At 40.1% G+C, this 17987-nt stretch overlaps 1 protein-coding gene across 3 annotated transcripts in view; it reads right to left on the bottom strand.

Annotated features, from left to right (window-relative positions):
• Positions 1-17987, bottom strand: part of hcn4 (hyperpolarization activated cyclic nucleotide-gated potassium channel 4) — a 90572-nt gene that overhangs the window by 16456 nt on the left and 56129 nt on the right. For all 3 annotated transcript variants that reach the window (XM_088080075.1, XM_088080081.1, XM_042515660.2), the window contains 2 exons: positions 10263-10409; positions 9752-9992 (listed from right to left, as the gene is read on the bottom strand). In XM_088080075.1, the coding sequence (XP_087936201.1) occupies positions 9752-9992; positions 10263-10409 (388 nt within the window). The remainder of the gene's footprint in view (positions 1-9751; positions 9993-10262; positions 10410-17987) is intronic.

The raw sequence follows: 17987 nt of genomic DNA, 5'->3' as shown, positions 1-17987 counted from the left end.
TCCTTATTGAAATGTTCTAAAGCTGTATGTTTTAGAAAAAAACCCATTATTTCTACTCACCACTGATTTAATTTGGTTACTCTCTTCTGAAAAGTTACAAGGAACAAGAAAGAGGGTTTGCGGGAAATGCTTATTCATGACCTGCTATGACCTTGCTCCCTGTCATTTATTACAACCTGGGAGGGCACTTTTTTCCTTCAACCTTTTAGCAAAAAGCTAGTGTTCTTCAGCAAATGGGTGAGTTGTGTTTAGCAAGCTTTAACATAGAAGGGGCGCTCCAAAAAAATAAAGACAACAGGATGAGTGTTTTTTTACTCATATCCGTGCCTAAACGACTGGCATAATTCACTCGGATGGGTGTGGCTTTGCAGGATGCAGCACTGTACGCTTTAGTGAGCTCCGTGACCGTCTCATCAGCCTGTGCTCTGAGTGCAGTTTGAAACTTCTAATAATAACCTGCAGGCACCTTTGTAAGAACTCAGAACACAAATCCTGAATTTTCTTTTTTTTTGGTTTGATAAATACAAGAAGTTGGACTGAGAAGCAAAGTAAGAGTTTTGTTTCTGAAGCTTTGTGAACTCGGTAAACTACACTTAATAATACACATAAAGAATATGACATCAGTTTATTTGATAAATGTCAAATGTGAAGGCATACATAACATATTGCTCATGTTTTCCATACTGCTCACAGTTTGTAAATCGAAATTGATACACTGCCTTGTAAAAGCCATGTGGGCTGGGCATGGTGCCAGAAACTACACTGATATTAGAACAAAGACCCACAGTCTGAGTGGATATTTTTTGTTGGACATAATTTATCCCAACTAAATGTCAATATATTTTAGAACTATTGAGATGTACATATTTTTCTGTGTAACAGCTTGATGGTCAAACTAAATTACCAGTCAGGTGAAAGTCATTTGAAGATCTGCAAGAAGTCTAGTCATGGTTGTAGCTGTGCCAGCAGTTACAAGGACTAAAAAAACATGTTTATTTTTGCAAATTAATGATCACAAAAAAATAAAAGAAATCACCTCTATTTGAAGTTAAAATGAGACATGGTGTCTTATGTAGGTTTAATCTTTGGATTAAGGCCAAACTTTTTTGGATAATACAGCAATACTCAACTTATATGCATGGTATTCATACTGAAGGTTTTGTTAATTATGTTCATCATCAGCCATAGGCTGACATCTATCTTGTCCCAAGGATATCAGTTTAGTTGATCATTTACTGTATAAACTAGATGGCTGTTACACACCAACATATGACTGGACAGTTTGATGTCAGCTAGAGTGTAAAAGTTTATATGATGACTTTGTAGCAGCCTGTTGTTTGTGTAAAATTTGATAAAGGAAGCCAACTGCAATTTGACAAAGCACTGCACTCAAATTAAGAGCTGCAGATGGAAAACTTTCTGTAAAGGATATCCATATCAGGCAGCTGCATAAGGAGATAATTAACTGAGTGGGAAAGCCTTTCAGTTAATTAGCCACAGCATGCTAACTGTTGTCGCTGACAGACGCTGGTAAGCACCAGATATTTAATCTTCACTCTGCCTCCCTGACATCACTGAAATAATCAGAAAAATATGTGTGCAAATTGATTTCAACAGTTTGAAAAAAAGTGAAAAGACAAGTTACACATGACCTTAAACAAAGTTTTCTTTTAAAAAGTGATTTTGGAGGGATCTTCAAGGAAGCGCCAGTTGTAGTGTAGTGCATGGTTCACCTACTCTGAGCAGGCTGATGGCACAAAATTCGCTCAAGGTTGACTACAAAATTGCAGTCTGCTGCTTGATTGCAGATTAAACTTCCCCCATTGCACTTCTCCTCCTACTGGCAAGTTACCATAATGTGCTCCATAGAAGAAGAAACATCTCTACGCCCTAACATACACCTCATGGTATGACTTATCTGGCAAAGAAACCCCACAGGAATTGGAGCTCAGGTTGCCATTAAGATAAGTGATATCTTAGAATATATCCCCTGTCCACCTGAACTATACAAAGCAATCTTAAACAACAGCCCTACAATAGAAATATTCCCCTGTGACACTTTTTTTGTTACACCCTGTTTACATATATGGAGGGACGGCGGAAACACCTCCGCTACCAATAAATATGGCCTCAAATATAGCCTACCCAGTTCACATACGTAGCCTTCACTACACAGCGATTGCAACGGATTACATTATTTTGTACCAGGCTTTTCATTTTTCTGGTCACTGGGTGTAAAGTGGTTACGATTATTTGATGGTTAGAAAAATGAGATAGGGCAAGAGATAAAGAGAGGATGCATGATTTGACATGAATGAGGAATATGTACTCTGTGAAGAGCATAAAAACAACCTCATGTGCGGTGGTTTACTGTTTGTGTGTGAGAGAGAGAGAGCATGGGTGAATGAACGATGGCCAAGTTAGCAAGAGAGCTGTGTGAATGTGAGAGAGTAAAAATACCCAGCTCCTCTGTCTGTGCTTGTGTGTACACTGTGTGTTTGCGAATGTCTTTTTGTGTGTGGACTGTAAGTGTGTGATGGCAGGGCAGCCCTGGCTGGAGCTGTGCTGGGGGTCCATTTCCCGCAGCACTGCTCCAGTAATCCCCTCTGGAGAGGAGCATCACAGCTCTGTATTAAATCCTCTTGTCCCGTAGCTTTCTGGATGAAGCCAACACTGCCAAGATGAGGCGGTGAGCTGCAGTGAGCCCTCTGGCCTCATCTAACTGTCTTTGCAGAAAGCAAGTGAAACCCAGACACTAAGCGGTGCCATCTGACCTAAAGTGCAGGGGAAAAAATCCATGGCAGGGTCTGGGTCTGGTGCAACCTGCTCCAAGCTAAACAATAAGAGATTAGTGGATATCTGTGAGTGCGTTGGGGCTAAATGCAGGTGGCTGCGCTGAAGCTCAACACTGTCCTGAATATTAGCACTTGTAAAATTAGCATCTAGGTTAAGTGGGATGTCAAAATAAAGTAATGGCTGTTTTTGCTAAATGTTGGTTTCACACAAAAAGGTAAATGGTTTGGTTGGAAAATCAAAGTGAAAACCTATTTTAGGAGAAATAATCTACAAATGAACAAGGTTTTGATCTGGGTAGGTTTCTTAAGTTTTGATTTTTCACAGCTTTTCTATTTTTCTCTCAATATATATACTGTTTTTGTATTAAACTTATCCTATTTATTTCCTACTTAAAGTTTTTATAGAGCCCGAAAATGTTCATCTAAAAAATTAAACTATGATTATGTTAGATTTGTACATGAACTAATAGATTGTGTGAAATGTTATTTTATCATAGCCATCTACTCTAAAATGCAAACCATAACACATGTTACAGTGCTGAGTGACGGGTGAACTTCTGCACTGCACTGTTCAATTGCTCTTGCGCATGGTTCGTGAGTTGCCTTCAATTTATTTATGAATGCTCTACTCCCACTGCTTACTCACATCTCCTGTGACTCATCGCAACGCTTCCTAAATCCTGCATGAAATCACAGGACAGGCTTAGTTGGTGTAGCTCTGCCTGTATTTTGTAAGGGGTGTGTGTTTTCTCCCCAGACTGACTGCTGCCTCTACAATAACCTGTTTTTGTGTGGTCCTCACCAAGAATGAGATGATTCATAATCAGCCCAAAATTGTGGGCTCTATCAGCTCAAATTAGCAAAGTAATAGTATACAATCATCATGACACAAGATAGCTGATTGGCTGTGAATAAAACATGTCATCATACTGAATATTTTTGGTTCTAAAAGCAGTATTTAAGAATAGAATAAGTAAAAAAAAAAAAGAAGATAAAAACAAAGATGCAACTCTGAGAATAAACTTTGAGGGTTTACTTGATAAACATTCCTGTCCTGTCCCCTTGCTGACCTCTTCTGATTTGAGTTTATCTGGCCCAGCTGTGATTTCTCCCAAAACTGTGTTTGGCAAGTTAGTGCTACAGACACAAAGATGCTTCAGATTCTTGAAGAAAACTACATCTGTGCACTAGAAGATGTTTCTTTGCCATAATATGTTTCATTTTCACACTTTACTGACAATGCATTCATCAAAATTGAATGACACCAATTAAAATTGGATGCTGCTCAGGGAAAGGAGGACTATGACGACATGTGCAGTGACCTTAGAGAGAACACACATGACTGGTCTTTTGTTGGATGGTGCAGCCCACGTGTCCTGGGCTCTTACTGAAAAGATGTTTCCCCTGAGTCTCTGCACCAGCTCTAAAAGTGGAGAGCAGACTGCATGCCATGTAAGATGTCAGTGAGTATGTGTAAATGTGTAGGAGAGAAAAGAATACAGGAAGAAAACCTGAAATGGGAGCATCTTGTGTGCCTTAGCTTACTGTTTTTACATAATGAATATGAACATAATGTTATAATATATTATATTATGTTATAATATGTTATAACATAATGAAATCATCATCAAAAAATCATTAATACCCAAGAGATAATTCTTTAAGAAAGGCAATGCATCAAGGAGTAAAAGGTTAAAGGTGCTCATTTAGACAATGGACACACTGGTAAATGGAAAGAAGATATTGAAATTTAGATATAAACATTTAATTTACTCAAGGTATCTCTGAAATACAGCAATCTATAACTTGATTTCCAATCACAGCTTGTCACCCTGAATATGTACAGTAGAGAGAATGTAAGTAGGATAAAGATAACTGACAGACTACAACTCACATAAAGACTCATGTTTGGCAATAGATTAAGATGTACTGTATGCTGCATGTGAAAATGCCTGTACCTGCAGACTTCCGTGCATGAATCGAAACGAATGCAAATTTTGGCCTTTGAATGTTCTTTTAAATAAGTTTAAGTCTCAGTGTGCATGCGTCCGCATGTGATTCTGTGTGTGTATGGGTGTACCCGCCTCCCTCTTCGCTTATAAGTGTGCATGGATCTGAATTAATGAGTATGAGCAGGACTGCTTGGTCTGTGATAAAGTATCTGTGTCCTGCAGCCTGGTCTGGCAAAGCTCACCTGGACTTTGAGTCCTGCTGTCACCTCCCATCTCCCTCCCCAACACAGCCCCCAGCCCACGAAGCGGACACTCTCTAACCTTTGAAACATCCACAGTGGGCTGCCTGATTCCCCGTGACATGCCATGCTCACTCCCTAACAGCATTAGTACAGTTGGGCAACACCTTATGTTTGGCTGGCATACAAAGACAGTTTAGGGATATCTGGTGTTTTTCTGCACTGTGGTTGATGCCGGCACTCCTTCACATTTCATTGTCTCTTTTTCATCCTTTGAACTGAGACTGGTTATGTTGGTAAGATACAAAAGACACAATAAACCAGGACCACAACAGATGCAAATCCACCTGTCGATTACAAAGGCATACTGTACTTTAGAATATAACAGAATAGAATAGAATAGAATATGTCTTTATTGTCCACCAGGGTGGAAATTTGTCTTCGGCCCACCAAACAAAGAAGACAACACAGTAAAAAGCAAACGATAAAACAAACAAAAACATAAACAGGTCATCAATCAGTTCATGTCATTGTCTGTCTGTGGTTTAAAACTCATCAGTCATTTTGTTGAGTTGAGTATACTGATGGCACTTGGGATGAAGGACTTTTTAAAGACATTTTTAGTTGGTGGAGGGACGCCTCCCAGAGCTCAGGAGCTCACACTGGCTGAAGAGAGTATGGGGGCGATCTGCTAAAATACTCCTCGCTTTTTTCTTGTCCTAAAAATAATAACAATCTGAACAAAATAAATAATAACAATCGAAATAAACAATATAGAGATTACTGGCAATTACACGACACTATCAATAGTATTTAGCCATGCTAAATATGAGCAAGGGATTGCAAAGAATGTTGGTCGGTCCACCACTTTGGTCCAGACCGATATAATGCCAACAACTTTTGGATGGATTAGCACAATCTTTAAACAGACACTCATGGTCCACAGGGGATAAAGCTATAATCTTTATAAAATAATGAATGTAGCCACAGAAACGTCACCCACTGGTTTATGGACCCAAGTTTTGAAGCTTCACGTTTGGCATTTTTGGCTGTTGCCATCTTCGATTTTTGAGCCAGAAGTGACCATATTTGGATGAGTGGGCTGAGATAAGCCTAACACTAGCTGCTAGCTTTGTTCGCACAATGCATTATTGGATATGGTCAGTTGTGACAATGCTAATGATATTCTTTGCTATCAAAAACAGACTTACAACCATAAACACAAAATGTACTTACTGTAAAAACTGAAAACTGTTAAAAGACTCCTTATTCGAGGGTCTTTTAGTACAACCAATTGCTTAACAAGACTTTTTACGTAATCAAAGCATTACAATTAACTTTCATGAACTGAGAACACACTGACATAGCACCAGCTACAGCTAAGCCTATACTCTATGAGAATATGTAACCTAACCATTCTCGCTGTGGTAGCAACATGTTTATTGGGCTGCACCTCTTTGTAACTAAAATAGCTAAATTGCAAAAACTTAATTGTCTTTAACTTTAAGACTGAACAATATTTAAATGGGTGAGTTCAAACATTCACCCCTCGTACAGTTGTCACAGAAAACTAGCTATACAAACCAAAACAGATTTTTTTCATCAAGCTATGAACATGTTTATTTCTGTGAAGTCTGGCATTTTAACATGATGGTCTATGGGGATTGACTCGCTTTTGGAGCCATCCTCTAGTGGATATTCAAGAAATGGCAGTAGTTGGCACTTCTACACTGGTATCATTTTTCAGTCCCACAGGTTGACGCTTAGATAAAACCTAATGACTCAAAGCACTTCTGTCATGAAGTACCGCCTCACAGAGCTGCTGGCACAGCTATTTTAACATACAATTTGTAAAGAAAAAAAATTGTGTTGGGGTGGTGAAATGCATGTGCAATGTCTTTGACTTTAATTTTGTGAAACAGATTCATTCAGTAGTTTTCTTATAGGACACCATACATGGTGGTATGTGTTTGTATCATGTAGTGCATCATGTGGCACCATGTCATATTCCCCAACCAGTCAACTGCATTGCACCCTTGTGTGTTTGTCTCACAACATATTGGATCGTGTCACGTCATACATCGTGTCAAAACACAGCATTGTATCGCATATCATCCTATCCTACCCGACCTGTCATATTATACAAGACAGCTCTATAGTATATCATTCTATCCCCCATTCTGTCACTCAGTCAACTGCTGCAGTGCCTTGATCTTCAGCTGATGCTCCACAATAAGAGGTGCAGGGGTGTAAGTGGGTTAAGGACCAGGAGGATTACCTGGTCGTTTGCTGCTGCCAGCCTCTCTCAGTGACTCACTCAGTCAGGGTGGCCATTTGGCAGCTCTATAGCACAGCTAGTCTGAGCTCTGAGAGGGAAAAAAGGCAACAAAAAAAGGAAAGAGAGGGGAGGACCCAGGACTTCACAAAACTACGGAATACGAGAGCACCATTCACAGAAAACCGGTCACAGATTGAGTAAAGCCAAAAAGATGATACTGCAGGTTGCAAACTGTGCAGTCAACTTGCTCCTTACTCCCACTCTCTGACTCTGTTTCACTTTCATTTTTTTTACCCCCACTCACAGGGCTGCTACAAGCCACTCACTCAGAAGCAAAGTGAGCCATCTTAGAGGTGCAATCAAAGGCAGCTTTTGATAAGCACCTCTGACTGGCATGTAGGGCCACCACAAGGTCACTGAGCTCTGCTCCCACCAGGAGAGAGGCGCAGTCTTCACTGGCAACACATCAATTACCGCAGGCAACAAAGAATGAACTATAACAACACAATAACCTGCTCTGTCTGGGCACTGAGAGGGCAGCGGAGATGCTGTTCGGATAAGTGTCTCAATACTGAACTATAAGGAGAGAAAGAGGGAAGTGGACGTTGGGGGTGGAGGGTGCATGTTTTCTTTCTGAGCCCAGAGCGGCGTCCAGAGAGCGGGCTTGGCAGAGATCCATGTGTCCCTTGGCGTTAGTACTGCAGTCACATTACATTTCCCCTCTCCACTGGATCGCTGTGTGCCCAGCCGACGCTCCCATCCAGGACATGTCGTGTCCACTTTACACTTTAGGCTCTCTGGCTCGAGCTAATCCAACAGCTAACAAACTGGAGCAGACTGCTGAGTATATAATTGTGTAAATAATTGAGGTCGTCTATGAATGAAAGGGTTATGGTACATGAGTTTGCTGACATGTTGATGAGCATATACGCATACGATTTGCTGTGTGTTTGACAAAAAAGAAAGCTCTTCAGGACTGGATTTCATTCACATGATCACTTATTCACATGCACAACAGAGACTCAAAACCTAGCAAACCATGTTGAGCAGGCCTCTGTGTTCTGCACATAATATGAAAAAGAAATATTGCTTTTGACTTCCTGTTTGCTGATACTGACAGCCACACTGAGATCCACATGTGCCACGTACTCCCTGTGCTGATCCTGCACCAATTAATTTCATGAATGACTAACTCGTATTTGGTAACAAACTCCCAGTGGCTCTAGGCTTACCTCACTAGCCCCCACCCTTACCTCCCCACCCCCACGAGAGAAGTGGTACTGCCAAGAATAGTCACAGGATAATGGAGTCAAAAGCCTTGTGCCTAAAATGCGCAAGAGGAGAAAATAATTACAGATCCAAGGCTTAAGATTAAAGCGAGCAAGCCAGTTTCGGTTCCAAAACCATTGCGTTTACACTTTTGTGGGTTGCACTACTCATGTTTACTCAAGGAAAAAAAAATGTAATGTAGATGCATTCACTGTTTTGCATTTAGATGTCTGGAGTGCACTCAGTTCAGCGTCTTTGAGCGGCAGAGTGTCCAAGCTGTCACACAAACTGTGCCACGATGCTTATGCTAGAAACAAGTCTGTGAGCTCCCTTTGAATCTGGCTTGCTGAGGAGAGACCGAAAGAAGGAACATTTTGGACAACATTTCACGCAACATGGCCGTGGAGAGAACCGGGGCGATGTTGTTTAAAATGTTGATTAGTTTTGGCATGTGTAGAGATAGATTGCCTGCCATCTTTTCATTATTTCTCTGAAACCCCCCGGAGAGAGGGCATGGAGATGGACTTGAGCAGGCAAGACGTAATTAAACTTCCACAGGCAGGTCATGTGCTGTTAAATGCTTTGCCACCATTTCTCATTACTTAACAGTGTAGTCTAAATGATACGCTGTCACTGAGCAAATTAATTGGTATTTGGTGAGGGCAGTATGGCAGCATTGTCTCCTACATGTGTCATAGGCTCTGTGAGACCATGAGAGGGCTGGGCATTTATCTGACCCTGATTAAGAACATAACATGAGTTAGTGCATAAAAACTTCGGGTTATTGCACAAGTCTTAAGCCATCATATGGTATGTAATTTTACAGCTTTCTGACTCCTTGACCTTTGAATGCATATTTCTTAATTTGTGCTACACTAAGTACTGTTTTCTTAATTTGGGTTTGCCCTACATTTAAGAGACAGCTCATGATGTAAATTAAGGGAAAAGTACTGCATAAACCATGAAGCAGAATTTTAAGTGAGGTTACAAGCACTGCACAACATACCACTTCATGCTCATGACGAGCTCATATCAGAGCCAAAATAGCATTATCCAAATGCCTCAGAAATCAAAATTTAAACCCAAGCCAACCTCCTAAGGTACCAAAGGACAGCATTATTAATATTAAAACAGAGCAGATTTAAGCTCCACAGAAAGATGTTTCTGTGTATGTGACCTTTGAGTTTGTGATTCTGGTGCAGCGCCAGCTTGTCTTACCTCCAAAGTAGGAGCCATCTGACAGCTTGGTCTCTTTATTGCCTTTGGTTAGTACGCTGACAACCCCGTGCTGTATGAAGTACATTTTTTTGCCGATGGTGCCCTCCCTGATGATGTAATCCCCAGGCTGGAACACCTCAAACTTCAGTTTGGTGAGCATGGAGGTGACAAAGTTGGGGTCGGCGTTGGCAAATAGTGGCATGGATGCCACCAGCTTTCGACAGTTAAAGTTGATGATTTCCTGCATGAGCACACAGACAAAGCGGTTAGTGCGAAGAGCAGCAAAAGAGCTGGTGCTTTACAAAAAGGCATTGGCCTGTCACAGTTTCAGACAAGAGGGATATTAGAGTAACAACAGCAAAAATGTCAGTTGTGCAGACACTGTGCTCCTCTCAGTTTTACTCTTGTTTTGGCCTCAAGAAAAAAAAACTGAATGTCAAGCAGCAGCATAAGCTTCTGAATGCATCACATGTGCAGGAGATTCTAACCCAGACAGGAACACTTATCCCACCTCTCGCAGTGGCTCGTTCAGCTCTCCCAGGATGCTCTCCTCGTCGAACATCTTGCCCTGGTAACGGTGCTCATAGTAGTCGTGGATTCTCTGCCTCATATCTGCTGGCAGCTTGTGGAAGGACATGTACTGCTCCACCTGCTTGTACTGCAGGGACACAGAGATGCACAACAATCAGGTAACTCAAAGGCTAAAGTGCTGTAGCACAAATACAGTGCCACAGGGAACAGCTGGCACTGAGGTCAGACACACAAGGAAATGGAGACTGATACATACAGGCCATCCGGGTCCACAGCACTTTCCCAGTCTTTGATCATGCCTCTGATCTGACATAATGCACTAACTCCATATTATTTGTAAGTAAGGCTGGGCATATATATATATATATATGTGTGTGTGTATATATATCATCGATGTTGTGATGTTGAACTAGATATTGTCTTAGATTTTGGATATCGTAATATCATCAGTATCTTTTCCTGGTTTTAAAGGCTGCATTACAGTGAAGTTGTCATTTTCTACACTTACCAGAATGTTCTGGCTGTTCTATTACTTGCCTTCACCCACTTAGTCATTTCATCCACAATACTGATGATTATTTATCAAAAATAAATAAATATTGTGTCAACCCTACAATATCTTCGCACTCTAAATAGAGGTCAATAATATTGTGTTATTGAATTTTCTTCATATTGCCCAGATCAATTTGTAGGCACATTAAACTAAATTTTAACAATTGTATCACTCCTTAAAGACACTGGAGAATTGAGGAAGGTGTGATCATTGTTGAGTGCTTAGTCATGCCGGCAATTCACTGGAGCTTGTAAAACATTCACCACTGTGGCTAATCTGGATCTGAATGCCACTCAAACATTCTCAGAGTGAAGTAAATGCCTCACTTCATTATCCAGTCGGAGTTGTCATTTTCGACACTTTATTCACTAAAACATTCATTTGTAGCTCTCAAATCAGTTACATCCAAATATAGCATCTATAAATACTGTACAAAAATCACTAAGCTGGTTGCAGGATATTGCAGTGCCCTTAATTCAGTGTGCATTTGGAGCCTTCAATAAAAAGTAGACAGTAATATAAAGAAGGAAAGGTATGATTGAATACAAATCCAAACATTGTATTTAATCCAGTAACAGGTGAGAAACTAGAATTACTGCTTCGCGACTGTATGATTCTGCAAACCACTCAGGTTGCAGTGACAGTTTTTATCCATGTCTGAGAAAACATAGATGCGTCACACATACCTTTCCCCTGACAGCAAAGAAGATCTATACAATCAGCACAGTTTCAAGGTGGACACCTAAGATTAGTGTCACCAATTCAGAGCATGTTGCAGAGCATTATGATGTCACAGTGAAGTTAAACTTTAAACTTTTGGATATATGTCTATTATTATATTACTATCATTTTATTTCATTAGGCATTTGTGTGAAATTCTGTCATGATTAGCATATTAATTCTCAAGTTCTAGCCAAAAATGTGTTTTGCTAGGTCACACTGACCTTTGAACTTTGACTAACAAATTCTTAACAGTCTATTCTGGAGTCCAAATGGACGTTAGTGCCAAATTTGAAGAAATTCCCTGAAGGCCCTCTTGAGATATTGCATGAAATGAGTGTGAAAATGGTTGGATGCATGGTCACAGTAACCATTAACCACCAAAATATAATCAGTTCATCATTGAGTCTCAGTGGATGTTTGTGTCAAATTTGAAAAAGCTCCCTCGAATTGTTCATGAGATATATCACGTTCACGAGATGATACAGTCAAGGTTAGTGACCTTGACTTTTGACCTATGACTGCCAAAATCTGATCAGTCCATTGTTGAGTCAAAGTGGACGTTTGTGAAAAATTTAAAGGAGTTTTTTTGTACGGCATTCTTGAGATATCACGTTTACAAGAATGGGACAGATGGATGGATGCATGGATTGGCAACCTGAAAACCTGCCTCCAGCCTTGACTATTGTTGGCACAGAGGCATAAAAACAATAGAGAAAAGAAGGCCACCACAGATAAAAGAAGGAAAGTTACATTACGATGATGAGCTAGAGATACCGATGGTGTGTGCCTCTGTGTGAACGCATGCCTTTATATGTGTGTGTGTGAATTAAAGGTTTTTGTGTGTGTAAATACAGAAATACTAATTAAAATAGAAAGAGGTTTTATTATTATTTCTGTTTACACAAAAGCATATGAATGCAGAACATGACTAATACAACAAAAGTATTGTTGGTGTTAAATACATGTTGTGTGTTGCAGTAGTAACAAACAAATCACTGTGTGTCCTCAAACACCATATACACCAAAACACTTAGCAGCACTGCATTGTGACTGTATGTTTTACTGTGAAGACTCTGTGTGCATCCAGATCCTCTAGTCTTTACGTAGGTTGTTAAAAATAAAAGCATTCAAATGTGTTGGATGGCCTTTCATTGAGGCCACAGTATAGGAAATAGAGATGCAGATCAAAGCACACTGAGAGCACCTCGGGAATAATAACATGTAGAATCCTTGACCCTCAGTGAAAGTGAAAAAAGAAGTAGGAAAAAAAGGAAGAAATTATCCATTCATAGGGTGATGCTGGAGGTGCTCTTTGATCACCAATTCTATGCTGCCAACAGCCTTACCACTCAGTGACACAGCTGACCTCAGATGTCTCCCTCTTTGTTATCCCACTCTACTACCCTAGTCACCTCTAATCTTGGAGGAGATCATCAAAAGGCCAATCTTTTGGAAATGTAGCACAGTAAATAAGGACAGCTGTCTCCTGCAAGTCACATTGTTTTTTTGTGAGAACAGAAAAGCTGTCAGGTTTCCTAAAAATCAAGCAATGTGAGTAGAGTTGGAGAGGAAACACATAGGAAGGTTAGAATCTAGTGTTATAAAACATGCCGGCAGACTAAACTACTGTATAACCACTTTGGAATGAGTCTGACTGGCACCCTGCTGTGTTGGTAAGCTGCTACAATGCTCACTGCTGCCATGTTCTCTTTTTTCCCTCCCCTCTTTGCCAAATTCAGATGGATTTTAGTTGTGTTTGACCAGAGCCTTTCGAGTCCCTCACAGACAAAGAAAACAGTCTGGAGTCAGTCTGTGCATACAGATGATGCAGCTCCCTCGACTGTGACCACTTAGCAACAAACTGTTGCATGGCCCAGCTTGTAATTGTGATTTGTAATGCATTGTTAGCTGCACAAAGACATTCATAAACACTGCAAGGTATACATAGATCTGCAAGTGCAGGGGTATAATGTGTGCACATAAAAGTACATGAACACAATCTACAACAAAAAAAAATGCTGCAGATAAGGCAGTTTAGTTGACTATTACACTAAGAAATCACTCATCTGATTCAGTTTAAATATCAGTTCACCTCTTCGGAATGTTAAGTGAAATATTTGACAATTTATATGTGTCGATGTCACGTACTGTAGGAATAAGATGTAGAAAGAAGCTTTTACATATCCGGTCTCTCTGCCTCTGTGGAGAGATGGATGAGTTCTGTCATGGGGTAAGGGTTTGAGTCTTTATCCCCAACAATCCCTTTGGCATAAAATTGAGCATTTACTGATCTGATGATGAAATAGAATCCTTGCACAGAGAGGAACTTTTCCTCCTCTACTCAGTGAGACGGAAAGCTCGAGAAAACAATCGCAGACACCTCCAGCTGCAGTCCTATTAGCTGCAGAGTATTGCAGCAAAGATGTGCTTGTCTGCGTGTGATGCCAGGACGAAGATGACAGGTATAACCCACATTCTGCATCTTGTCTAATGTCTTTATGTCTCCTGCATTAGACATGCCACTGCATGGCGCCCTGTTTCAAAGGCGTGGATTATCATTTCCGTCAAAATGTCTCTCAGCCCTTTTATTTTTTTAACATTCATTACAAAAACAACCATTTATCCTGAGCTTTGCGGCATGTTATGATTTGATTCTCACAGCATAAAAGGGCATTAGTCAAGTAAACAAATGCAAGATAATGTCTTATTGCTTTTTATATTGTGGATGAGAACAACTGTACTACATAAGGTAGCTCAGCGTCTTAGTCAAAGCATATTTACTAATCACTGCTGAGTGTGAGAGGAGGAGCTGACAGGGATGTAAAGACACCGACCATGTGGGGTCGACGCTCTCCTGATGCTGCGATGGGCTGATAACACCCCCTGTGATGGGAAATTATCTTATTGCTGCACGGCCGCCATCACACTGCCACTAGGAAGATCCCAGCTCCCCGGTTTCACTTGGCTAAATCAAATCATAGTCAGCATTTAGGAGGTAATCATTCCACCATCAGCCTCCCTTGCTGCACTCGGAGAATGTTGGGGTTCAGGATGCAGGGGGGTGCTCAAAATGTAGGAGGATGAGAACCAATTATTGTTTTTCTACAGTATGACATTTTGGGAAATGCGCTATATCATTAGATTAAAAGATTAATTCATCTTTTATATCTGTGTGGTAACAACGAGCAGCCTGTTAGCTTAGTTTAGCATAGGGGGGAACAGCTAGTCAGGCTCTGTCTAAAGCTCAGGCAATCAGCAAAGTCTGGCAGCCTCATGGAGATGATAAGTTTACAGTAAGTTACTGTGCCACTGCCAATAAATAGTTATATGACTTTTACATATTAAAATCACAACTTGTCATCTTTACATTTTTGGTACAGAATAAACAAGATATGATTTGAGTTGGAGGTGCTGGTGGGTTGATTTTGTTACCTTTGGACAGAGTCAGACAAGTTGTGTCCAGTCTTTTTACAAAGTTAAGCTATCCGGCTCATGGCTACAGCTTCTTATTTATCAGAAAATGGCATCAATCTTCTTTATCCCACTTTTTGCAAATAAGTCAAATTAAAGAAAGAGTTTGACAAACTTTTCATCCAACTTCTTTGGATTTAACTAAGTTAAATTAAGTTTTGGCTGTTGATAATGCATTTTGAAATTGGTGTTGCATTTTTTGTGATACTTCAATTTGCTAACATAATAAAATGATACAATACAAGGAGTGCTGCATAATTCAATAAATTCTGGTCTTCATATAACAATCATTTAAAGGTGTGCTATGCAGGAATGTCAGTTTACGTTTATAAACATTGTCGCCAGCAAAAATGAAAGTAAAAGCCAAACCCAGACTCACTAGTTTTTCGCCTTGCTATGTTTTCTGCGCTGTGTCTCTTGAATGTCTGCAGCTTATGGTCTGGCACCTGGACGAAACCTTTTTATAAAGCCACAACCTAACCTGCACACTGTGGAGATACATAACATCCATAAAAAAATTCCAAACACAGAAAATACAAGAAAAAAAGTAGGACAAAACAAGCAGAGGCCAGACTTTCTGTGGAAATTGAGACTTAAGTGATGATTGAGAGGGATTATTTGTAGATGAGGCTATACATTGTTTTGTTTTAAGGAAAATTCTGCATAGTATTTCATAGTATTTCTTTAAACTCCATCTTGAACCATGTCTCTATATACTGTAAGTACCTTACAATAACTTGCTTCCCTTTAAGTATGTTACAGCAGAGAGGTTTTTTGTATGTGCTTTTGTGTTTGTTTGTGTGTGTGTGTGTGTGTGTGTGTGTGTGTGTGTGTGTGTGTGTGTGTGTGTGTGTGTGTGTGAGCCTATTAACTTCCAGCCTTGGCGATATTACAGTCGCAGCATACTCTGCCCACTGAGCTATACAGAATTGCATCTTCATGCTTTTTCATTTTAAAAATCCTTTCTCTCTCAGATTTTTACTGATCTCTTTCCTCATGGCCATTCTTTAGTTTCCCATTTGTACTTTTCTTTTCTTTCTGTCCCTCTACCCTTTATCACACTTTTCATTTCCCCCCAATTCCCTTCTCTCCCATGGAGCTCTCCAAGCAGATGCAAATTTTTTACCAAATAAAATATGAATAATTTATTTCCCTACAGAGATGTCAGCCACTTAATTATACTTTCTAAACATTTATTTTTCACCAATGTTTTGTCTTCGATTCCATAACCTTGTGTTGCATGGTCAAAAGGTATGGGTCAAACAATAAGGATAACTCAAGTCTTAAATATTTGCAGCAACAAATATGTGCATGAAAATGAGAAATTAAGAAATGAGCAAAGCATGTTATAGAGAATGCTCCGCCTGCTTTGGTGGTGATATAAGTATTGGAGGACAGCCCAGTGTTGTGCGTGGGACTGTGGATTAGAAGCCATTTCCATACTGTAGTAAGTATCATGCTACTGTGAGACATCTACTTCATATCATATCCTATATCATTAACTTAGCATGTTACAGTAGTAGTAGTAGCACAGCTTCAAGTAGGTAGTATGGCTGTAGACTCTTATTTTCACTGCATACAGTCTGCATTATAAGAATTTTCAGTGTGGCATGATTGTACTATACACTCTTCTAGGGGCCTAAGAACCACAGAACACTGAAAATAACTAAAACCATGCGTGGGAATGACCATCAAAATACTCCAACTTCAGCGTTCCATCTTCAGGTTAACTGTGACTGCCAAGACACCTTCTTAGTTGCGAAGTATAAAGTATGCATCATTTCTTGATCATTTAGTGTTGTATTATTTAGAGATGTAATTAGGCAATAGTTAGTAGTTAGGCATGACTGATGAATGGTCACAATGGTGCATCCTTGCCTACATAAGCAAGGAAATTCCCTTGCTCTTCACAAATGTTGCTCCTGCATAGCTAATAAAATACTCTAGTCTGTACGAATGACAAACTTGACATGAACACTGCAGATGCTGCAGAAAACATAAATTTACCGTGATATTAAATACACAGTATATTGACATTGGCTGCACTTCTGATTTGGTTTGGGTTATATTACCTCTGGGGCATGTCAACAGTCCTTGACTCAGCAGTTAAAGTTGTGTGGCAGACAGGGAGGAAAAGGGAATGTAACAGGGTTTAGATTAATGCCATCAGTCAGGTCCAGACTAATGAGAACAGCTCTTACTGTAAGGCAGAATCAGACTTAAGCTCCTCAACATGTTGACAGCTATGTCCTTGGGTTGACTGTATGGGGAAATCATGACTTAACCTCTACAAGGCACCACAAAGTTACTGCTATTGTTGGATGAAACCTACATCTATTTTTTTACTAGGATGTTCTTAAGGCGCTTTAAGGAAATAGGTTGAATAAGGAAAACACTAAAACTGCATGTTTTAGTAAGTCCCCTGACAATGTTAATACAGCTCTCTCCCTTTGGAAATAAAAGGACAAATATGTAAGTGCAAATTAAGTCCTCCTCTGATGACTATTTACTGTATTTCCATAGGAACTGAAGTGGGGGAACAAACAATCTCTAGAGTCTCTTCACCCACAAATAATCAGCTTTGGGCCTCTTATTAACTATTCCCCAAAGAGTCATGTTTAATTGCCATGTGTTAATTATTGACTTAGAGGGGAGGGGCTGCAGCACCCCATTGCCATTTCCTTCTAAAGCCATTTGGGACTGGCATGCCACAACACGCTACTCATATTCAATCCCCCCCCGAGCATCTCCAATTTCATTACTAACTACCAACAACAAACAGAGCATCGCTCAGTTAATCAGCGCTGAAAAACGGTAATATTGAAAACCTGAGAAGAGAATTGCTCAGAAGGATCAGAGAGCTTCTATAAAGTAAGCAAGACAACATGGATCACAAGTCACCTACAAATGAATGAGATTAACTCTTTTGTTTGGCATCCCCATCCCCATCTCTGTATA

Source organism: Plectropomus leopardus, chromosome 1, assembly GCF_026936395.1.
Source record: "Plectropomus leopardus strain MGB_pleo_1.0 chromosome 1, ASM2693639v1, whole genome shotgun sequence".
NCBI classification, from domain to species: Eukaryota; Metazoa; Chordata; class Actinopteri; order Perciformes; family Serranidae; genus Plectropomus; species Plectropomus leopardus.
Note: the sequence above shows the minus strand (reverse complement) of the source record. Positions and strands in the feature narration are given on the sequence as shown.